Genomic DNA, 25,301 nt, shown 5'->3' with positions numbered 1-25,301 from the left:
TACAGAAATGCATGATGTGAACTAAGTCAACACCCCTCCTGAGACTGAACAAAAGCAAATCTTATTCAGAACAAGAAGACACGGCTAGCAATTCAAATCTGTAACCAATGCAGCTTGATTCTGTTGCTGTAGAGGAATCAAAACAATATCATACCAAAATAGGAGGAAGCCTCCAAAGATCTAGTTTTTTTGTAGCCAGACAATGGGTCTTGCATTTGGAACAGTAGTACATCTCATCCTCCCCTAGTTCTTCCTCACTGGTGAAGGCTCGAAGACAGCTATCCAGATTGATGGGCTCTGCTTGAGCTCGTCGACTTTGTTCAACACTTTCATGTTCTTCTACAATCTGAAGTGAGACAGAACTGTTTCTGACTTGGAAACATACAAACTGCTCAGGGGAAGACTGTTCACTGTATCGTACAAATAACACCATATAGTTATATTTAGGATTAAAGATGAAAACTAAATGCACTAAGTTTTAGCAGATTTTTTTTTTCAGTTATGAAGAGGCAGACATACAAATAATGCACTCCTTATTCTTGGGTTTTGTTTACAAAATCATCCATGAAGCACAAGGTTATAGGTTCTGCTCATAAATCTGAATAGCTATTCTAGTTTAACTCAGCCACGTATTTACCTTTAGATCTGTTTTGTAGACTCAATGAATCAAATGGATTTACTCATATGGATAACTGTTTATGGCGCTGGCATCCTTAGAAAAATCTATCAAATTAACACATTTTGTAAAATATTGTGGCTAGAACAAACACAACTCACAACGGGCAATAAATACACTGCTGTGGCTTTTTAGAAGCTTCCCTTCCACATTATGGTTATGTAAGAGGTGTAACATTAAGAAACTAATTTATTCACAGAATATACTGTTCTGTGATTACTGCCTTTAGTTTAACAGAAAATTGATACAGTAAGAATCAAATGCCTAATGAAAAAAAGAAAAAGGAATGCCTTCCTAATTTAGTCTTGGCGAAATGGGTTGTACTCCAGAACTAGTAACAAACAATGAAGGGTTTGTGTTGCAATTTTACCCGTTCCTGTGATGTCTGGTAGCGTAGATGGAGTGCTGTTGGATCCCAGTCTACAGCAATGTAAGCGTTACCAACAGAAGCTCTGTCCTCTGTGCACTCAATTTTACAGCCACGGCAAAATCTAAGACAAAAAGTTAGATGCGGTAATTGAACTGTCCAAACCCTTTTTGGCTTTACCTTACTTCACCCTTTGGAAAAATTCCAAGCGCGCTTTCAGGGTCCACTTTAGTTCTTACTCTCCAAATGGCAAAGAAACTAGCAAGGACAGATGATCTACATCTAAAAATGTTTAGTTTTGCATGAAATCCCCACAAATCATCCAAATATGTACATGTACGTGCCTGCATATAGGCACATATTAACACAGAAAATTGTAAGGGGTTAAGAGTTTTTTTGATAATCTCCTGTCTATCTCCTAATTTAAGGTTTCTGTCAGCGGGGCTTTCAGCTCTCCAAGTCATAAAAGCTATTCTGCAGTGAAAGTCTGCCACGTGAGGGTTTTGGTTAAATTAGATTCTAGATTCTTATTGATATTACCTCTGAAGTCTGAAACATATCAAAAACCCATTACCATAAATTACATTTCTGCTGAAGTGATTCCTTTCCTTAAACCTAAAAAGGACAATTTACCTGTACCATGGACACCAAGCACAAGAATTTCCATCCTTCTGAACTACTCTTAGGGTGAACGGATACTGATATCCCATGCTATCATCACTGAAACAGAAAAGAACACGACATGAAACATAGGTATTCATTCAGACTGCCAATTAATTTTGACCTTCCTTCACTCTATTTGCTAAAACACATTAAAAAATCCAAATGATAATGAATATTAAGCATAAGATATTGAAATAAAACCTGCCTTTGTGTCACCTAAATTCCAAATACACATATCATAGCATTAGCTTTAAGTCTACTCATCAGGATCATCACTGAGCTATTAAAAAAAAAAAGACATTTAAAGCTTTAGTAGGCACAGTCACACATTTTCATACTACTATCAGTACTACTTCATTTTATTAGCACACTAATATAACTGCAGAGGAATAGAAATGGAAATCCATTAAACAACTGCAGTTCCTCCTGCTTTGGAAATGAACTTTTTCATATAATGTTCTGAAAACTAAAATAATGCAAACACGTATAGTAACTGCCTCATGCCTTCTGAAGGCATTCAAAAAATTGCCACATGTAGTGGCAATTACAGAAAATGAAGAGTAATGCACTCACTGATTTTGAAAGAAACAGGACAGCATCCTACCCTGTATCTCTTTTCTAACCCAGTTAACTTGGACACAGGCTCACTGGTTTAAATTGACTACATAAAATCAGTTAGTCTAGAGTCTACACAGCTACTAATAACTGTCAAAAGTCCCTGGCGTACTGATGAATGAACCATGTAGTAATTCATTGTTAAAATACATGAAATGTTATCATAGGACAGACTGTTCAGTTATTTTTCCATTTGACAGATATAATGAATTATCAATCAATGCATGAGAATGAGCCAATTAATTTGGGTAAAACCTACCTTTAAGTGCAACTGGAAGGTATACTATATTTAACTATACTAAAAAGGATTAAAAGGTATTTTTAATTATTGTCATTATAAAATTTTAGGACTCTAAAGTCACTTCTTACAAAAATAACCCACTAGATAGAATCTGCAGACAGAAAGCATTTGAGGTAAAACTGCAAAAAAGTTCCTAAAACTGTTGACGTTTAAAAGCATATCTTCATTCAACAGAGCTATTACGAGAAGTTAAAATCAATGAAGTAATGAGTATTTTTAAAATTCTGTAAACAAGTCTAAGCTACTGTATTATGTAGTTCAAGTCAACGGTTGGCCTGCCGAACTTACCAGTCTTGCGCGTGATTACTAGCTTCCTGAGGTGGGAGAGGGCTAGCCAGCCTGGAAACCTGAATCCATACTGCATCATACAGGTCTTTTTTCCGTGTATGAACTGTACAAGGAACAATTAGTGGCATTCCAAAGAGGCTAGGGCGATTCTTCTGAGATGAAAGAAAATACAGTTCTGTCCGCATCTGCAAATGTGAAATAAAAGAATGACTCAGATATAAGTATGAATTAATTTGCATTACCATAATTACTCAGATGCTGACCTTGGTTTATATTCTAGGCTTCAGCAATTAAAACAAAAATTGATTCTATTGAAAGTACTTTATTTCAACATTTTTTTCGATATCAAAAGCAGTAAAATTTGATAACTGATTTGAAACTACCTGAAAACTTTCTTTTTGTATTTTATGATATCACAGCAATGTTAATTAAGCACTAGACCATATCAGCATAAATCTACTTCAACCATGTTCAATTTTTTATATTTCATATGATGAATATTTCTTACTTTTCCCACCGAATGGTAATGTTGTATTGCAGAAAGGCAACTAATGATGTTACTACCTGTCCCCAAATGACCTCTACACTAGGCAAGCTTACATTCTATCCAGAAAGAAAACCTTTACATTTAAGGAGGCACATCAGACTTGTACACAACTTACTCCAAGCAGACAAATTGGCCTTGTGCTACATCTCTCATTTATAAGAAAGATTTAACACACTGACTGAATGACAGTTAGGCACAGTAAACCCCTACTGCCTTGCAAAAATTTATTACAAATGACCCTTTCCATCGAAAAGCTTTTTGACAATGACAAGCATGGATTGCTGGAATTCCTTCCACACAACTCCTACTGCAAGCTGTAGAACTAGCAGACTGTAACAGCCCACAAGCATTGTACCATTCACATATGAAATTCTACCAAACTTGAATCAAGATGGCAATGATAGAAGTGGCTATTGGCCACTATATGAGAGAATAAAGCAAAACAGCCTCATGCAAACACCCAGTGAAGAGGCAACTTAAATAGCCTCCCAGCCCACATCCCCTAGGTTCTAAATGTCAGCAGACTCTGAAGTCAGGAGACAGCGCACACTGAACACATGGCTATTTGAGGTGTTCAGTCACTCAACTTTGACATTTAGAGTGCAACACAACTACAGATGCTTTTATGAAGAGCAGTTCATGCTAACAGAATGATCCACTAATGTACTATATATCTTCACTCGGGTTCTTTGTAAGAAATAAGGCTGTTCCACATACTGGGGAAGAAACACATTTCAAGTAGTTCCTCTAATTAGATTTTTTTTTTTCCTGCTCAAAGAATCCTGGAACATTTAATCAGGGAGTTAGTGAGTGCCCAAGTATGCATCTCAGTGTTAAAGAACTGGGAAGCATGCCAATACTAGGGAAAGAAAAATATACCAACATTAGACACTATAATTTAAATCTACATGAGCTCCATGTCCGTATAACTTGGTGCATACATAATAGTGAAACATATTCATGTTCCCCTCATAAGAAATAAAGCTTAATTTATCATATGGACATAAAAAATACCCTCACTGACTTTCTCAAACACTGTCATGCGAATAATTTATAACAAATGCAAAATCCACTAACCATTTTTCTATGGACCGCAATTATATACCCTGTACATGGACTGTCAGAAATCAAGGGCACATGACCGTTCAGAGTCCAGTGGGCAAGGTTACGCTCTGTTCCACATGGCACTACAGTATTTGGCATTCCGTTGGGAATCAGGGTTGGTTTGGGAAGGTCCCCATTCATCATTATGTTGGGTGCTCCATTAGTTGATGATCCAGTCGAGGTATCTGTAGACAGAAAGTTATGTTCTCACTTTTATCTACAGCAACTGTAACTTATCACAAGTTCTTTATGCCTTCCATTCTGTTCAACGCATTTCATGAAATATCTGCTACTCTCCTTCAGACCAATACGTAATCTTTTATTTGCATAAAACTTTGAAAAAATCAGAGTATGCAAGAACAAGGAATAATAAAGGTGTTTACAATTCATACATGAAAACACAGACAACAAAACAGGAGCCAAAACTGAACGCCATACTTCCAATATTTATATATCCTACTTTAGAGCCAATCCACAAGCAAGAAAATATTTTGCATGTTTCTAACTAAAATGAGTATGTATGAATATATCTTCAGACTACTGTTCTGGGCACAACCCTAAAATGATCACAGGACATCAGCAGGCACTGAGACTGCTCACAGCTTCTCTGCCCATCACAACTCGGACTTACCTGGCTTTTATTTATGCCTCACTTTTTCAGTTGTATTAAGTAGTAAGGTTTTTCTCCTGAATTTCTGCAGTACCCAAGCACTGTACATTTTAAGTGAACAGGAAAATAAGTGTTCTTTTACCTGTCTGCACAGGACTTGATGCTGATGTAGGTGATCCTGGAATGGGTATTTCAAATGCACACAAAAACCCACTCACTGATAACCGGACTTTCTGGTTGTCTTGAGGAAAGTTCTTCATTGCAAACAGGGAAAAAGTTAGTCAGGTATGTATATGCTTCTATCTGCGACTCCTTATATGTTTTGTTCTTTTGAAAATAAGTACACCTATCAGATCATCTCTCCCCTCCCATCTGCTTTGTTACACCTTTCTAGATAAAGGAGAGCCAACAAGCACAAGTATTTGCAGACCGCCACAGCAAGACCTGAGAGGTATTACTGGTGCTAGACTGTAAGCCCCTAGCTTAAATCCTACTCAATAACAGCAAACAAAAATACAGACTTAAACACATACATAGCCAGTATACAGAACTAAGCCAGGTATCATTTATGTCTCCAACCTCTTGACAGTGTTTAAAGCTCATCATAGCACTCTAACTTGAGATTTATTAGCTCAAGATGATTTTGTCATGTTTTCGTTAAATATCATTATTAATCAATTCAACTTCTGTGAGCTTCCACATCATTTTTCATTTTATTTACAAGTGATTTATCTTGGCTCAGTTTACTTGGTTTTAAAGCTATTTGAAGTAAGCCAAATTACAGCTTAAAAGTGAAACATGAATTAAATAAAGTTCATATAGAGATAAAACCAAGCTCGCTTTTTTTTTAAATCACAATTTCAGTTAAATTACTTCACATTCCTTGTGGGCAAAGCTTTATGTCGAAAAGCATGAAGACACTGTCGATGTGTCAAAGAATAATCAGAAATAGGAGAAGTATTTTGCAGCATTTTTTTTTCTTTTTACCTTTATATTGGAGCTATGGACTTCTGCAAGGAGTATCTGTTCTGGTTTCAGCCCACAGAGTTCACTTAACTGTTTTTTCAAACCTGTATACTTTTCATCCATGTTCAATCTCAGGCCATATCGAACAGGCGTAGTACCATCCAATTTGATTACTTTAAAGGGGAAAAAGAAACACATTGGTCAGCAAACCAGGAAAGATTTAATGAGAATAACACATTACACCTACTTACTGATTAGAAAGTATTTTTTCCCACTAAGATCAGTTTGTTTATTTATTTATTTATTTATTTTTAATTATCGGGCAATTTTCAAGATCTGCAGACAAATGTCAGAAAATCCCTTGCTGCACAGGCAGTAGAAAATGGATTCAACTTTTCTTTAGCTTTTTATCATTTTTTCTTTTGCCTGTTTTACAACAATATGGTTTGTGAACTACATTATGAGGAACCAATATGAAGTATTTTTGTTTGTCCACTAGCCCCAAGCCTCTCTTTTTCACCCTACACAGATTCAGAACAACCTCCACAATACAGATTTTCAGTGAATAGAAGTAAAATTCTAAAAACCTCAGTTTTACATGTTGTTTTAATTTTTTTTTAGTCAAGATAGGAAATAAACCATGTACGCTCTGTTTTTAAAGCTTTTATTTTAGTTTAACTGCATTCCAATGAAAATTCTTGTACTCTATTATATTAAAATAATGCTACTATTTTTAAAGTACAAATATGGACAAAAAATTTGGATGTTTTAGAGCTGTTCCTTGAAAATCCGTTCTACATGCAGTTTTTAATTCCCTATGAACTTGTCTGTGCTACAATAAATACCACCACTCACCTGTAATTTCTAGGTGCATGTAGCTATCCATTGGCAAAGGTAAGGATAAAAAATTGAAAGGGTCAAATCTAACACTTATATGTCCACAAGTTTTACACTTTACTTGTGACTTCAGCTGCCCATGAAATAAATCTACAACAATGGATCTGTTTCTTCTCAGATGGTTTTCCCAGGCCTAAAACAAATTTCAGGAAAACAATATGAAGTTAGAAACTGGACTACTTGCTTGAACTACAGGAAAGAGGATGTGTTGGAAGACCAGCAAGTTTTGTCAGCCTATGGAACTCAAATACTTTTCCACAGATGTGTCTTACCAATTTATTATAAAGATTAAGTATTTAGTTTCAACAAGAGTAAAGAAAAGTTATTTCCCTTAACACAATAATCAAGGTACGACATCATTTCAGTACTTCTGAAAGGATCATCACCTTGAAAATTTTTGATATTCATTACTCTGAATCATTCAAAATGATTGTGAGATTTTATCTTTATACCTTTATCATAATATTTAAATGAGCTCATTTTCGGATCAATGGTGAAACTGGCTCCTTAAATCATAGATCTAACAAGTTTCAAAAGATGGTCCATTCCTGCAAGAGTATTGTCACATACTTGCTCACCAGTAACTTTAGACTTCCTGAGAAACAAAGTAATTTCTAGCAACTTGGTGTCATGAGGGGGAAACATAAACAAACAAACCAAACCAACAAACAAAAAATCAAAACAACAACAACAAAAGCTTTAACCCATACCTCAGCTGCTACTTCCCAGTCTGGTCGACCATCACTATCTTTCAGTTCAACATATGGTTTGTCATGAACTCTATTCAAATCCTCATGAAGACCATCCAAAAGAAAAGCTAGAAGCTCCTGTGAGTCTTGCTGTTGAAAGCCATTAAACCTTGGAGCATATTTCGCTATTGTCCACTACAAAAAGGACAGAAAGTTACTTAACATTACGTGACAAAAGCTGTAAAAATAAATCAAAATATTTTAGAGAAGATGCATGCTGTCAACAAGCAGAAATGCAATTGCCAAGAGTTAAAGACAACTCCCTATGCTTTCAGAACAAAAGATCATTTTCAGGTAAATGCATTATCTTTTGTTCCTAACAAGAGCTATAAAAATCCACATCTTACGCCACAACCTCTGATTCATTATCAGTTAACTCTTTTGAGCTTACAATTGCTGAACCATGATTACATTCAACAGAAAGCTGTTCAAGTCCTGACCACCAGGACACACACACCCTGACCTCCTCCACATGGGTGTTTTGTCCTGACACAGTCCTTTCCTGAAAGATTAAATTCTGTGACCAGTTCGGAGTAATGTACGTGATGACTGTCTTCTAACACACAGACTGTGTGTCCATGTTTCCTTCTCCTCCTCTAGGGAGATACCAGTCTGAGTCCCAGAACCAATACAGCTAACATCAGGAAAAAGTGCATTAAAAGGTTTCCACTATTCAAAGAAATTCTTGCTTCCTACCTTCAAATAACACACATTGCAGACTTACCCGCAACTTTAATGGTGCTATATTCTTCTGAGTCCCACTCCACAACTCCTGAACCAAATCCCCATAGCACTTGGCCATGTGTCCTTTCATTCCTATTGGATTTGTCCTAGAATTTATGAAGTAATTAATACCATAAGCATGAGGTTTAAACAAGGAAGTGCAAAGGCGTCATGCTGAACTGTTTTAGCTCTTCCAGATACAAAAGAGTTTATAGTTTCATGTATCCAAGCTAGTACCTGTTGTATAGCTGATAGTTGATAATACTAAACTTTAAAGAATTTATTCATATTGTCTACTTCTGAAAGTTGAAACTGATCTTAAATCAGCTATGATATCTAAATGCCAAAGGTCTCAAACAGATTACCTGTTAAGTTCATAAAGATGTCTTCCTGAGATGAAATACCGTGTCAGAGGTTGCGTATTACTGACACACTGGATACTCGAGTTCATGAAACATGTGTTACCCAGATTGCTTAATCCAGTAGCACCCTTTTCAGTAGGAACTGAGAAAAAGGAAACATAATTATGTCACTTCTGCAGATGTGAAAAATTAGTCTGGAATGGTATTATCAGTGAAGTTCAGAATGTGACCTTTTCACTGCAACCATAACGATTGAACATGCTCCCACTTAGGAGACTACAACTAGCACAGATGCTACAGAGGATCAGCCTGTTCAAAGTATCTGCTCTCTCAACTCTACTTGAGCCAACAGAAATTGAGGTAATTAAGTATTTTGTTGGATTCCATCCACCATGGATATCAGTACAAGCCAGACAAACTACTGTCAGCTAAATAATCATGGTACTGCAACTTCTGGACTCCTTTGTTAAAATCTTAACTATTCCTCACCTTAAAAAAAAAAAAAAAAAAAAAGGCAAGATAATAAACATTAAATCCAGAATTTGCTACTGCTGCATCTGAATATCTGAAAATTCATCTATCTATTCATCCAACCCTCACACTTTTCTAGTAGCTATGTTAATAAAACAGAAAGAATAAGCAAAGCCGCAAAGGCATAAAAGACCTCTTCCAACGTTAACAGCAATTTGATTAAGAAGAGTTTCAACATAATATACCCTCTTGGATTTTTCTTCTCACCATACCTCAAGTACTTACCTTTATGTCTGTCTATTTTACTGCTGTTTGCTATAAAAGACATCTCTTCAGGCCAGCTCATGTCTTTGTTTCGAACTAGAAAGAGACATGGTATAAGATTTTTGTTTACTACTTATTCCAGAGAGCTTATACAGCTAAAGAGATTTAAGTAAAATTTGCAAATATTTATTTTAATTTAGATCATAAAATTATTTTCAGTATGCACACTTTTTTTTCTCGAAATAAGAGAGTAAACAAGAAGTCAGGTCAAACTAGTTAAAAAGTCAGCTGATCCATGCACCTCTGGCAAAGGCCTGATTCATTTGTGACTGAAACTACTCTGCCAGGCACAGTATTGCATGGCAGAAGGATGAGATGCAACAGAAATTGAAAAAAGAAAGGTATTGATTGCTTTTAAGGCATTTTCACCACGAGGACAGTCAGTCAAGCAGCCAAGTCCAAATGTGTTAGGTTCTTTCCAGATAAGAAAATAAAAGCAGCTTATAATGAAATTCTTAGAAATGAACCTGGTATGGACTGCAACATGCAGTTTTCTTCATCTTTTGCTTTGTACGAATGCATTCATGCAAATATCATAACCTGGACTCTTGTAAAATCAGTGGGGAAAAACAACAAAAAGCATCAGGTGCTTCACACGGGTTTTGCTTTATCTCTGCTGTTCTAGTTATTACTATAGGCGTAGTAGATTATTTGAAACTTTGGTACTTCTTCCTGTATTTTTCTCAATGTATACAGACAGACAGAAATGTACACATACTATTCCTTCCCAAAATATTTCCAAAGATTAAATATTTGGGCACTAGACTAATGTATTTGTGTAGTAGTTTGGACAATTTCACAACCGTGTACTTACACAGTCTATTAAGAATATATAGACTCATAAAAAACTGTTTGCTCTTAGTGTGTAAACAACTTTACATGCTCTTTTTATACCTTCTATTACTAAATGCTGCTCATCTTGGATTTTAAGGTACTCCAATTTGTGATCTTCATCATCAAGCAAAGTAAGATAGTTCTGCAGGAGAAAAATACTTCATATAGTTATTCTAGATCAAAAATTCTCTAAGGATGTTTGAATTTCAAAGCAATGAAATTAAAATAGTATTAATATTTTTTTCACATAAATAAGAGTACTAGTTCCCTAATTAATTAAACAAAATTAATTAAATACAGCAGTTCACTAATCTCCACAAGGATTTATTTCAATGCTGTAGTTTTACGTGGCATTCCTTTAGCATGAGAGAATTATATACACTTAAGGGTTTGGAGGAATACATTCTGCTTGTTCCTTCGATTTCTTCACATACACATGTGAAAGAGATCCTGGATGGCTGCTGGCTGTGTCAACAGAAGTCTACAGCATCACGCATGCCAATGAAAGCACAGATTTTTACTTCCATCTAAACCAGTTTCTATTAAACTGTATAGCGAGAGTATTCTTCAGTAAGCTAATTGCCAATTTCTAAACATATCACGGGATAAATTGATGTTTATCAGGCTAATGACACAAAAACCTAAATTTCACTGCTTGGGGTGCACAAAAATCAAAGAATGGCATGAGTAAAACCTTTACACATTTTGGCCCAAGTTTTCCATCCTGGGTGGTTAAATCTTGAAGAGAATTTATGCTCATTTTTTTTTCTGTGCACGTGTTTAATAGTATCTAGAAAAGAATATGATATACAATATTCAAAAGCTGTTAAAAACAAAAAAAGACTGACATTTACCTCGCTATTGTATAACCAGAGGCGCATATCTTCTTCTTTTATGCGCAGCCTCTGGGAGAGATATTCGTGTATCTCTTTAATCGTTTGCATTCGACTAAAGCAGCCGGTGTAAGCCAACACTCTCTTTAAAGGAGCATTCGGTGAAGGTACATTCCCTGGATTCGCAACCATAAGAAAAGAGCAAGAGATAACATATATACACATATGCAAACTGAAATAAAACCCAGATAAATAACAACTTACACACTATGCATACTCTAAGTATTGGTTTTTTTTTTGGTGAAAAACAAGTACACAGTTCCTCTGCTTTTGTTTATGGATAAAGTAATGAAATGAAAGCTAGCTGTTACCAACACTTGGGGACATCTCGCATCAACACAGAACAAATTTGCTGTTGCAAAGACAATAGACTCATCTCCTTTATTACCCAAACCTATTAGAAAACCACTCCATTAAGATTCTCATAGGAAATAATTTAAAAGAAATTTTTAAATGACTGGACTACTCTTTTTTTTTTTTCATCTTAAAGACAAAGTATCAAAGACAATAGTAATTTTCAAAATAAAGGGCTTCAAAAACATCACGGATATTTTGAGAGCACACTGTCAGTTAAAAATACGGTAAAAATAAAATAAAAATCAGGCTGACTACTCTTGGGAGCAGCATGACTTTGCTCCAGCTCTTCTGTGGGATGAACTCTGACCTGCGAAGATGAAATCAGCCTGGCAGTTTGACAATAAAAGTACTCTTTGTAACTAACAGCCTCAAAACACGTTCTATGAAGATGCCTATGATTTTCACCAGCATTTCTTAACAATCTCATCTTTGGAATGCAAATTAATTCCATCAGTCAAGATTGTTGCTGTTTTCTATAAAATGAGCTCACCTTTACACGAAGCATTTACAAAAGTGCAGTTTGAAATAGATGAGACCAAATTTATGTTTTATTTTCTGAGCTTCTTTAGTTTAACCTAAAGGAGGAGAAGGAAGTTCCCCACTCCTACAAAGACAGGTCCATAGCGTATTAATAAGAAGCTTGTGTTATAGAGCCTGACTGGGCAATTGCTTTACTTAAGTAACTACAAATTTTACATTGTTCTATTTTCATCATTAAAAGAGTAAAATAAAGTAGCACCGTATGAAAAGATGCAGTAATACATGCAATTTGACAAGAGAGTAAAACTATACTGTAATCATAAGTCAGCAAAGCATCAGTTTTGTTTCAGGATACCAAGGCAAAGTACTAATTTATTTATTTTTTAAAGGAACTCAAAAAAGCATTTTCTGAGATTAAGGATCAGAGGATTAGTCGTAAGATTACAGCAAGAAAGCACATTTGAAAACTCAAAAAGATTAATAATTGATTGGGCAAATAAATTAGTGAAGAGCAAAATAATTACAAATCAAGATCAAATTTGTCATGTCAGAAAAGTCCCTCTCTTTGACTTTCGGTCTTTTAGGAAGTCCAAACAAAACAGTTTCTATTTTATTAGATCAATACGAAAAATGAATTTGGGTAGCAGGCAGTTTCTGTAGCGGAACTTGATCAAACAGGCAGCCACCATTTACAGGTTAAGTTTGAGATTCTATCAAAGCAGTGAAAAATTGAGCATCTGCATGAGATTTTTAAACATACGCTGAGTAATAAGGCAGAAGGATTTAGTTTTCAGTAGTCAGGTGAGCCCACTTCTGGATATATGTTATTGTGAGTACCCAATTTATTTGTGTGTACTCAAATGCACATAATATGCGGAAATCATGTATTTTTTCCGACCTATTGTATAAACCACATATGCAATTACACACAGAAACCAATTACTGAAAATAAATCCCTGTAACACTTGCCCGCAGAAACATGCAAAGCTACAAGATAAAGATTATTCTTATAGCTTATTACTTGTACAATCTTTTGGTGAGCATTAACACCACAATTATGGTATTTTAGTGGGATGTTTACTTTCTACTGAATGTCTTTCCAAACTGTATCAAGCAATAGTCTTCACATTCCATTAATTAAGCCCCTTTTTAAAGGGTACTAAATAATTTTGGGCATTAAAGACTAGCTGCCCAAGTGACTCAGAACCAGTTGGCTGAATAATGATTTACTTTATTATATCAGTGTACTATCAGAAACACACCCCAATGCACAGGTGCATGTACCCTGGCTACATAATTAACTGCCAGAGAGAATTATCAGATCTTAGCCCTGTATTTTATGCAGTGCTCATTTCTCACTTTCAATTCACCGATCTATTTGCAGAAACTACACAACTTAACTGACTTCACTGAAAACGCTCCCTCAAGCCTCTTCCTTTCAAAAGAAGATAGAAGGAAAGCCTTGAAATTTTTACCAAACGCTGATTGTGCCTTACAGTTGATTAGCTGGTGTGCAAGCACAGTGGCAGCAAGCTCGCTTCTACAGCTGTGGGTCTCGCTTTCTTAGAAACTGCGCGCTTGTATTCTTGCTGCATTCTTAAGTTACCTCTAGGTAAATGCTGAGGAAACATTCTCAGGCTCATCATACCCATATTCACCCAGATGTTTGACTGCTGTGTTCGAGTGGCAGGCTGCTGTCTCAGAAAGAGCAGATAGCGAGGAAATAACTCTAGTTCAGGCACATTTGTTTTGCTGTTTTTGATCACCTAGTAAAGACATTTAAAACACATTTCAGAGACTCCTGTTCCAAACGTGTAGGAAATCCTATTAGGAACAGGAAGTAATGATTAAAGTGGAGGGATAGAAAATAATTACGTTTTACTAGGAGACAAGAAATCCTCTGAACTTCTTATGGGGTATTAGGCAAACATCCACAGCGATAAAAATTTACTGATTTCTAAGTACTTTTGGAAGCTTATTAGTTTCAGACTACCAAAAGGAAACACCTTATTTAGTGGAAGCATAGTTTCCTGTGCGATAATATGGAAAGAACATTCTTATCATTCCTGAAATATACTTGAATTTACAATGAACCTCAGTAATTCTACTCAGTCTATACTTCAACACAGAAGGTTCACAACTGTTAAAAAAATAACAAAAAAACACCGCTACATTAAGACATTTGTTCTTTTTGAACTATACTACTGAATTCACAACTTCATATTGTAGGGATATATTAAAACTTACTTTGCATTTTGATACACTGACAGAAGTAGCTGAAATTTCCCCAGAACGTGACTTGTGGCTTTCAGTCAACATTCCTACAAAGATTTCGCTATCTATATCTGCCTGAATACTGATGTACATAAATAGCAGGACAACTATTTTTGTGAAAATGACAATCAGAAGAAAACGCTCAGCTTAAGCTGCGAGAAGCAACATAATGCACTGAAGTGTCATGGTATTAAACTTCAGCTACAACAAAAACATCTTCTGGAAAGAAGCCACCTGATGGTCCCTGCTGCGGGGTGGGAGCCTGGCACTCTCTGTACTGCCTGTATACATGGCAGCACATAACCCAATTCCCTCCATAAATTCAAGGGTTCAGATAACTGCATCCCAAAAGGTTCTTTAATTATGAACTGAAAAGCTAAAGTTTAGACATCCACTATGTATATTTTTACAGACAGGATATCTAAACTCATTTTTTTCATTCTGAATAAAGTCTTGTTTCTAATGGCACTATCATAAAAATCTTAAGCACATTAGTTTGTGCCGTGCATAAAGTGATGTGCCCTTTCTGGATCATGAAAGGTGTTTGTTTCCATGGAGAACGTGTGGGAGGAGGGTAGCATGAGCCAGTGATTTTTCACTGTAAAATCCTTGTCAATACTATGGCTAACAGATCAAATCATCAAAAATCATACAGCAAATTCTCTCCCATTTCTAACAGGAAACATAAAACTAATACAAAAAAAATCAAGAAAAACTCAACTTAAGATCTGTTTGGAATCAAAACATTTTAAAATGAGGCCTGCCTTATATAAACATTTTCATCTAGCAGGCTCAAAAATGCTTCACACCTTATTAAGAGTATTTTATATACAGGCAGTCCTGGAATCCTGAGATTTCGGCTGACAAGGTGAATTCTATCAAAGAATGGTAAGGTAAAAGGTGAGTACAGTTTGGCAGTCATACGCGAATTCTTAGTGCCATTATGACCAAATGGTACTGCAAATTGTTGGGGCTACCTAACTGGATGTGAGTCTCCAGCCACATCTGCTGGGAATCAGGGAAGTTTCTGAAGTAACAATCACGCCTGGACATTGTCTGGCCAAGTCGCAGAGAAATCCTGGTCAGACACTTCCGCAAAACACCAAGAATCAAAGCAAAAATTCTAGAAGATCTACCCAAGCTATTCTAGAGAAGTTATTTATTGTCTGAGCACTGAGATCCCTCTCAAAATAGAAATTCCTCACATCTTACATCACTGTATTTCAATTTCAGGGCTTCTAAGCTGCATCCTATTCAGAGGTGCAGGCTGGCTGTTTCCTTCTGGAACCCAGCTCCACACCTCATGCAAGAGAATTTTTAATATGGTAATAGCCTTCTGCAACCACCTTGGTTTTAGGTGTACTCCCAATGTTAATAATTTAAGGGCTGCAGTGAAAGCAGATCTTTGACGGCAAAACCAAAGACTGGTCTCTAAAACCCTGCCATCATTCAAGAATAAATGATCGCTTAATCTCTATTGCTACCATCAAAAAAAAATGCTCGCTTCCTTTTTTAAATATTAAGGTGTAGCTCAGGTAACAACTACATGACACAGAAGAAATAAACCACTGTATGGAATACCTTTCTTTTCAACAGAAATTAAAGAAAGTTCCAATGCCTCTACTTGCGAGCAAATTACTACAATTTTTCTTAGCTTTAAGATCAGTCTACTTTTTGATACATTGAATATTAATAACTCAAGGCATGCCAGCTTTAGTTCCAAATGATTATGACCGGTTACTCATTTTGCAATAATACACACAAAGAAACAGAGATAGCCCAATAAACTGTGAGCAAATTACATGATTTAACAAAGACCGTTTCTATATAATTACTGCTTCTCTTTCAGAAATATTGTTGCTGTTTTAACTGCAACCAAAAAATATCTCATTGGGATAACACAATTATTAGTCCACTTAGTCAATTCCATTTAATATAAAGCACTTTCACACATTCAAAAATTAAATTCTGCATTGTGCCCCAAATTAATCTTTAATTAAGAATATTACAACCTTACTATAGAAAAATACTAGTATTAGTTACAAAAAGTCAATTTCAATTTTTCAAAGGTTTTTAAGAAAACTTTTATACAAACAAGTACAAATATCACCTTAACTTTCACAGGCTTTTGCTAAATAGTCAATTTCATTGTAAGGTTCTAAGTGACTACAGACAATTAAATAATTGTTGATATAAAACCACAACATTACCAATTTGGAAATACATTTTCTATTACACAATGGATATACTTATGTTAACTGTAAATCTGTTTCACGATGTTACTGCAATTCATTGGTTTTTCCGCTTACTGTAAAATACAAGAAACGTACAATTCACTACATATGAATTATTTGCTGGCAAATGAGTAAATGAGTATTCCATAAGTTTGGAGGAGTGTTACTGAGTTTGTGCTGAAGAAAAAGAATGATCATTGCTTGCCTCAGCAGCAGGATTTTTAGTTACTCAAAAAAAAAAAAAAAAAAAGAGCAATTATCAGAATACTAGAAAAATAATGTCAATAAAGAACTACTTATTTTAAATGTATGATCTCAAAATAACAATTGGTAGTGCTCACAGGCAATCGTTTCAACAAAGGATAGTCCTTGACTGCTTTCTTTATTGGGCTCATGTATTATCATCTATTCCTCTATATCTCCACCAAGTCATGTGCATTGTGTTTTCTACAGTACTGCGACTGAAGGACAGCCTTTGTTACCTTCCCCGCATTTTCATGAAATTGAGATAAGAAATGCCATTTCAAAGCAACAGGTGTCCCAGTTTTAACTTTACCGTTGTGGTGTTTGTTTTTTTTTTCTATTATTCCTCGCAGAACAGTTGAAAAATTATCTAGTAGGTTAAATGCATTTAAGTGTTTATGGCAAGTAAACAGTGCCTATAATCACAACTTACCGGCCTGGGCAAGGACAGATTTGCTCCATACCAATGGTAAAGTGCTCTCCAAACTGGCTCCGGTACCATTATGTAGTCCTTTCCTTCAATCAATTGCGGTGATCGCTTTAATCTTCCACCCTCCATTGTTAATGATGCAGCCTTTTACACAAAAAGGCATTTTGTCAAATCTCAAGTGCAAAAAATAGTATACAGCTACAACAATTTTAGTTCATGAACAAAGAACCCTTTTTAATTATTAAAGTACTTTTAAGTTGCAATTAGCAACTGCTTTTCACACCAAAGATAGTTTGTAAATAAAATAAGAACTAATGCTAATGTTTCACTATTTACGATTTCTCTAAAAGACTGTCCATTATAAAAGCCATATTATGTTTCTCTTTTGTGTCACCTACTCCAACAGCTTCAAGTATGGCATAGGAAAATACAATCTATATTCATAGAGTATAGTGCTGGTCTGTGATTTATGTTTTGTTTCCATGAATACTGGAAAAAAAAACTTTTTTTTGTTCAATTTAGTTAACTATTTTCTGTTTCCATGCAATAGGAATAAACTATTATATTTAAGTTGAAAACAATGAAGTTTTAAATTATAAAAACATTTTATAGTTAATGTTTAAAGTTGTATTCATAAAAGCCTTCTTTAATTGCAAGTTTTGTGAAGCTATTTAAGAACATTTTAAATATTTCTCTTCTAACCAAACAATAAGTATCCTCATAAGAATATAACATTTTTTTCCTCTTAAGAATTAAAAATGAACTTTCTTATACAACAAAGCAGTTTAAATTTAGAATTAAGCAACTAGCTGAAAAAAGCAACACACAAAAAGCTGTGATAAAAGTATGTTAAAACATACTTTTCCTATATTTGCAAGAGTCAGGTGCATTTACCTTCACTGGTTCTTGCGTTACAAGGGGTTGGTTATCAATAGCTCCTGGTTTCTGAGGATTAAGTTGTAGCAAAGAATTCCCATTGGTTCCAAGGAAACACTGGTTATTGTTGTCTGAAGTATTATGCTGCCTAGCGAAACATACATCAGTCCCTGGTGTGCCAGGGTAAAGAGCATCTGTAACAGAATGTGAAAAAAAATCTCCATTTCAGTTAGTGAATCCATCCACAAAACATTAATGGATCAGTTAAACTGTGACATCCTTTTTTACATTTTTTTAAAGGTCATTGAAGCAGTCTCCTGTCCTTCATACTTCAGTAAAATATGCAACTCTTTCTAACTATGGAGTAACAAATATATTAGTGCTCTCAAAAAGGTAAGTGGCTATACGAATTCTACTTATCAAAGCAGACACTTACATAAATGCTGGTATGTTAACAGCCTAACTATGTTTGCGTGAGCAAATGTTCTTGGCATTTTTTTGTTTTCTGGATGTTTGAATGTCAAACTTGAAAATCTTATATACAAAATTGAAAATATAAGCAATAATGCTTTATTTTTACTTTTTCTCCTTGAGAAGACTTTTTTTGTTACAGAACATCCTTTAGTTATTCATATGAAAAATCTAAATTTCAACTTAAAGAAAAAAAATAAAGAACCTTTAATCTAAAACTCGTTTCCCTTCCTGACTTTTCCCCTATTCCTCACCCTGAAAAGGGTTGTGTTAATTTATTGTTCAAGTTAACAATTTTAAGGCACAGATTTGAAAACACTAGGTGTGATATTCAGCTGTCTTATAAGGAACAAAAAAAAACATTTCAAATTCTCACAAGAACTGATTGAAAACTATCACTAAAATCTCTTTTTCTTTCACAAAGGTGGCTCCTAGAATCTATACAAGCTCACTTAAATGACATGCCCTGTAAAATTAAAGATTGTTTTTCCTATTTTTTTTTCTTCTCATCTTCATAGTAAATGAGGCAATCTCATTGCAAGACATACTAAAATACCAACTAGAAATAAGCCAGAAATAACTTAATGTGAGTAGGGGAAAAATATCACTCAGAAAATAACTTAAATGAAAAAAATACCTTGAAAATAATTCTGGAAACTAATCATAGGACAAAAGATGAATTGTTGTTTAAATGAGACTGCCTATTGTTTCTCTATGAGAGGCTAAAAATTCCTAGTAATCCACTGACATCCACATGTAGGACACTTCTGCAACCTAAACTTTGTTATCTTTTTGTCTGGAGGAATCCATGCAGCATGTAGTTTCTCAAAACTTGTTCTACATTAAACCTCCAAGGAAATAAGATGTTATGCTTACTGCTGCTAGTAGTCTCTGAGGCTTCTGATGCAGTAGAAATATTATCTGAAAACTTTTCTTCTGTTGCACTGAAGTAATTAAGACCTCCCATTTTGTCTTCTCCCTGTTCTGAAGTATTGGCTGCAGCAGCTATGAGTGAATTCTTACCTCCACTCAAGACAGATGAAGGCTCTATCACAACAGGGTTTGCATCCTAAAATTGGTAGGCAAGTAAAAAAGTTATTTATAAGCTAGTATCAAACACTTAACAACAATCAAACCCATCACCAAAATTCGTGTAACCACTTTCACACATCACAATGAACTTCACAGAAGAAAACCTTTCTACATCTACAGATGAAAACTCTTCAGAGAAAAAACTGCCAAAATTGTTAAAGCAATGGAATACTCTTCTGCACAACATAAAAACAGTGAAATATCAAAATTACTTTCTCTACCTAGATACATAAAAAGGCAACCATTTTAGACAACTATTATAAGAGACTATAAATATTTGAAGATTGGTCCCTGTTGAATTTTGTATGGTCAAACAAGAGCAGCATGCAGAAGAGCAAAACACCTTCTTCTCTCAAACCTGGATCAACTTAGTTTTCCCTAATTTCCTGTTTTGATCAGTCACAGAAACATCCTTGTATCAGAAGAGGATGAGAAATAGAAACTGATGAAACTACAGACCACAATTACCCTGTTATTAACAGATTTATTACTAATTGGGATTACCATGATTAAAGGTTTCCTGTGCTATGTAGGATGTAAAAGAGTTCACATTTTATTCCTTCGCAGAAGCAGCATTGTGAAGGCAATCTGGCTGACACTTTGGCAAAAACAAAGGTGAAGAATGAAATCTGTGTCCCCTATAAGGGCAACTTTGCCCAGTACAGACAAAATGTAAGAAGAATCCTATCCAATTTAGAGCACTCAACAAGAAGCTTCGATAAATGAGAAAAGAAGAAAAAGGGGATTAACTGAGCTTCAGAGGAAAACAAATAACATCCATGCAACGGACACCATTGTAACAACAGTGGAAAAAGGGGTGTTCCCTGTTTTATGCTGTCCCCTATTTATCACATCATTAAACATACCATCTTGTCAAATAACAAAACTGTGCAGTAAAGCTAAAAATATAAAAATAAGACTAAAATGTGCATTAGAATAACAGTAATCATTTATATGGTTCCATGGAAATTCCAGTGCTCTCTTTGCTCAAGAGGCAGACAGAGTGACTAATGGCATTTTGCTATTATGCAAAGCAGTAGGTAGGAAGTCACATGCACATCTGAGTACTCCTAGTATAACAAGGATCAGATTGCCTAGTATTTCAGTCATTTAAGCCATCATTTGTCCAATTAATTGTACACAAAGAATGACTGTAATTACGTTATTTAACGCATACATTGCGATTTTCTAAACCTTTTTAGTTATTTGATTTTTTTTTTTAATCAAATACTTATGTGACACCTTATAACTATATACAACTCCTCTAAGAAATAGTTTATATTCTGACATTCTTAGTTGTGTCACCCGCAAAGAGTATTTATCTCCATCTTAAATTTTATTAAGCATGCTTTCTTTGGCATGGACATAAAAGTCACATAGAAGCTTTAAATTGAATATTTTAGTTGGAAGGTCTTAAAGAGCACCATGTAACATAAGGTTTTAGCAGGACTCCTTTGATCAGTATCAGGTATTGGACTACTTTTCATCGTTTCCTGCAAGTCAGATTATATCAATACCCTCCTTTGCCTGTCCAAAAAACAGACAGTATGCATTTGTGGCACAGGAACCACGCCATGGTCCTAAAGTGCAAAGTCAAAACCAAAACAAGTAGTTTTATTATCAAATGGGACAAAAGACTTTAGGGAAGTACTATTGGGAGAGTACGTTTTTACTTCAAACATGTTTTGACAATTAGGAATGCTGAAACAAAACAGAAAGGTGACAGTTTAATGAAATTATACTGAAAAGTTCACTATGACACAATGATTTGGCAAAACAATTCTTTTCCACTCTTTTTTCATTAACACATTCATACATACAAAGAAGTCCCTTATTCAGTATACACTGCTATTATACTTACATATTTGACATATTCCTTCCACTGGTGCCACCATGGCATTGCAATAAGAAACCAGTTGTGCCCTGGCTGAAGGCCGTATCTGCTTTCCCTTTCTAACCAGCCTCTGCAAACAGTGAACAACATGAAGTATTAGTTGAAAAAGGCAAGTTAAAACCCTTCTTTTGAAAATATTAAAAGGTGATTCTGAAATCTGTTAAGGATTCAGAGCAAAAAACTCACCTAATAATCTGTCCTTCTTCTTCTGGAGTGGCAGGTCGTAGCCCCAAAACTATATGACACACCTGGAAAAAGAAAGGCAATTTTTATTAAGAGTCGCACCACTGTGAAACAAGCATTAGGTAAATGATAGAAAAGAATAACTTTAATTGGACTTTTCAGAAAATTCTTTTTTAGCTACGTAGCAAGGTAAGCTATAATCAAACAAATCACTAAACAGAAACATTTGGAGCTTTGAGATTCACAACCCGTTTCCACTGTTAAACAAAGATGTCGAGAATATCAAATGCTCCAAGGCAAATTAAGGTGATTACAAAATGAATTTTCATTACTTTCATGTCTAAGAAAGGCACACAGTATGAGAGATCACAGTAACTGACGAGGATTGGATATACGAAAAGTTAGGACACATTTATGAACTGGGCAGATGAAAGGAAAAATGAAGATAATGCAAGATGGTGGAAAAGCATAAGCTGAAATGGAAAGAAGTGGTTGCAAAAGGGACTGCAAGGAAAACTAGCACACGAAGAGACCAAGGGAGAAGTTTAAAGCAGTCCAACCAACAGCCACCATGGAAAATTTGGTAAAAGCTGCTCTCTAAAAATCGTTTTCTTTCCTCTTTCCTTTCTTAACATCCAAAAATACATGAAGAAAAAGGCACCACCCTCTAAGCCAGCTCCCCATTTGGGTGGGCTTTCACTCTGAGTGCAGGACAGCAGTCCCAGACAACATTTTACTCCCCTCTTCCTAGCAAAGCTGCCCCTGCCTTGGCTGCAGCCCCGTGTGTGGCTGGTTTCTCCCAGCCGCAGGGCGTGCAGCAGGGAGCCAGGAGCGCAGGGACGCAGGCTGCAGGGGTCTTTGTTTCTCGTGGCAGGGAGGAGGGTCAGCTGTCTCATCTCCAAGACGTTTGTCAAATTGGCTGCTACTCATAACATGATTTATCGTCTTTCCCTTACATCTCTTTTGAGGCTACCAATTTGCATCTCAGCTGGAGCTTTCTAATGACTGGTGAGATATCTTATTTAAATTTATATTACAGTGTGAGAGACCATTTCTCATTCTGAATAAAACAAAGGCCATTAGTTGCTGGGAAGCAACAGATTTTCCAGCACCCACAACACAGCTGGCTCTGATGTTTCCTTTTAAGTCATGTTACACTGGGCTAGTATCAGATTCTTCACATAAACTCCCCCTGCTGCAAACAAACCAATTTGTTGAAAAGCTTTCCAAGGCACTCCACTCAGACTACTTAGCTTTTCTGTCTGCAGATGAGACACAGAAGCTCATGACAGTTCACATAAATGCCCAGACAAATCAATGGCAGGCTGTCCTGGGCGAGTATGCTCTTCAGCCTGCAGCATGAGATGAGGGTGCCTTGTGTGATAAAGGTATCAAAGGAAATAACAATAAATGAAACCTACAACGTGTAAAAAGAAAACGTGGCAACTGACAGAAGAAAAAATACTGTAAATGCGACTTGCAACAAGAAATATGTAACAAAAATTGCAACAAAACATTCAGGTAAATGTATTAAATGTTCACTCATTCTACCCCTGACATCACGTACCTATTTGTCAGTTAACCAACTTTAAGTTGTGGTAAGATAGTTGATTTTAGACATTTCAAAAAAAAAAGACAGCCATTCTTGAGAAGGTTGCAATGTAAGCAAAAGCTGATGCTATCAGAGAAAAAAAAAAACCTGCAGAACATTCTGATTTTATTCTTTCCAGCTGTGGTATAGCCACAGAATGCTCTCACTCAGCCCAAAGTTCTAAGAAAAGTATAGTTCCAAATATGATTTAAAAAGTAATCTAGGGCTATACACTGGAGAATCAGTAGTATGCTATTCAATATTAACTCAAAAAAAATCACACAGCCTCTTTCTGATGAAACACTTTCCTGGTAAACCTCCTGATAAAAAAGTGGGCTGGAAGTGAATACTAAATTAGGGTAAATCTCAAGGCTCCATTATTATTATTATTTGAACTCAAAGTATCTAGTTCTGTGGAATACAGGTAAGGAACAAACTGCACTGAATGAAAACACGCTTAGGGTTTTTTTTCTGCACAAAGTGAGCCGGCACTAAAATATGACTATTTTAAGGATTTTAAAAAACCCCATTCAAGCTCAAGCAAAGGCAAATTCAGCGCACAATTAATCCTCAGCTTGTGCAACACAATAGTGATATGATATCACAGCTTTCAAGGACTGCTCCATTAAGAAAGCAATGAAAGGTTGCTGAGACAGCTTTAACAGACAACGTAAAGGGAAAGTGGTTGTTAAGAGTTAGCAATACCTTTGCTCATTTCCTGTGTCCCTTGGCAAAGATTTGGAAGAACAACCATTTAAAAACACAGCCTTCTTCTAATGGAAAATCTAACTGCTGGTACACTTGAAATTTTTCATTTCATGAACAGTACACTACATTCACTTTAACAAATTATGCTGTAGGCATCTCCATACACTGAAAAGAATAATAATCAAATAGAGAATCATCCCGTCAAGGTCACGTGCGCTTGCAGAAACACAGAATGTATTGCAATAGACAACACTGCAAGCATGTTGACACAAACGCTGACGCTGCAATTCAATGCAAAAAGCTGGGAAGTTAATCACCATATTTTTCAAGTTTAAATTTCTTCTAAACATACCTGAAAAAGTAGATTTAAAAATTCATTGGCAAGAGCACTCTTCACACTCCATATCTGGTAGTCCTCCAGAGTGAGGTGTCCAAGCTTAGTTAAAAGGAGTAACAGGAAAGGGGAAGAATAAACCAAACCATTAACCTATTTCTATTAAAATGCTAATTAAATGTGCCACACAAGGCATGGCAAAGATAAGTGTTTTGAGAAAAATCAGCATCTACCACTCTTACAATAAACCTTGATCAAATAAAAGAAGAAAGATGCAGTTCTCATATAATTTTCAACCTAGCGAACCAAAAAGCCTGGAAATTACACAGGTCAAACTATGCACAACGTGTAACCTTTGCTCCCGCTCTACATCATTCAGACTGAGTTATTCATGCTCAACTGCAGTCATACTTCCTCAAACCATGAAAGCAGAAGAAGCAGTACATGGCTGGTCAGAACCACTGTCATCCTCTGAGAACTGGGCAAAACAATTGCAGGTCAAATCATCATGATCTTAACTTACAACACAAGTCTTATTAATTGGCAATCACCTGTAAAGTTACACTAGCATAACACTGGCCAGTATCTTCAGCAATTACTTTCTGATTTTCCATAACTCAGCGACAGTAACAATCTGAGTTTTTAGTATAATTCATTTTTACAGCACTCCCAGCTAGTCCACCTCTTCTCACACACCATTTCTCCAGAGTTCACAGGTCAAAGCTAACATACGAAGAGAGGTTA

General features: G+C 35.7%; 1 protein-coding gene across 2 annotated transcripts in view; it reads right to left on the bottom strand.

Moving 5' to 3' along the window:
- USP32 (ubiquitin specific peptidase 32) overlaps positions 1-25,301 on the bottom strand; it is a 79,382-nt gene that overhangs the window by 7,918 nt on the left and 46,163 nt on the right. The window contains exons 10-30 of one of the 2 annotated variants that reach the window (XM_050714769.1): positions 24,576-24,659; positions 21,928-21,989; positions 21,709-21,811; positions 19,632-19,824; positions 18,303-18,478; positions 17,412-17,552; positions 13,876-13,993; positions 11,352-11,506; positions 10,558-10,639; positions 9,625-9,699; positions 8,872-9,010; positions 8,508-8,613; positions 7,745-7,918; positions 6,993-7,167; positions 6,159-6,310; positions 5,314-5,425; positions 4,535-4,746; positions 2,911-3,095; positions 1,677-1,763; positions 1,047-1,167; positions 155-346 (exon numbers count right to left, since the gene is read on the bottom strand). In XM_050714769.1, coding sequence (XP_050570726.1) covers positions 155-346; positions 1,047-1,167; positions 1,677-1,763; positions 2,911-3,095; positions 4,535-4,746; positions 5,314-5,425; positions 6,159-6,310; positions 6,993-7,167; positions 7,745-7,918; positions 8,508-8,613; positions 8,872-9,010; positions 9,625-9,699; positions 10,558-10,639; positions 11,352-11,506; positions 13,876-13,993; positions 17,412-17,552; positions 18,303-18,478; positions 19,632-19,824; positions 21,709-21,811; positions 21,928-21,989; positions 24,576-24,659 — 2,844 coding nt within the window. Of the gene's footprint in view, positions 1-154; positions 347-1,046; positions 1,168-1,676; positions 1,764-2,910; positions 3,096-4,534; positions 4,747-5,313; positions 5,426-6,158; positions 6,311-6,992; positions 7,168-7,744; positions 7,919-8,507; positions 8,614-8,871; positions 9,011-9,624; positions 9,700-10,557; positions 10,640-11,351; positions 11,507-13,833; positions 13,994-17,411; positions 17,553-18,302; positions 18,479-19,631; positions 19,825-21,708; positions 21,812-21,927; positions 21,990-24,575; positions 24,660-25,301 lie in introns of both variants that reach the window. The other variant, XM_050714770.1, reaches the window with a different exon arrangement.

This window comes from Cygnus atratus, chromosome 20, assembly GCF_013377495.2.
Source record: "Cygnus atratus isolate AKBS03 ecotype Queensland, Australia chromosome 20, CAtr_DNAZoo_HiC_assembly, whole genome shotgun sequence".
In the NCBI taxonomy this organism is placed as follows: domain Eukaryota; kingdom Metazoa; phylum Chordata; class Aves; order Anseriformes; family Anatidae; genus Cygnus; species Cygnus atratus.
This window is presented reverse-complemented; position numbering and strand designations above follow the sequence as displayed.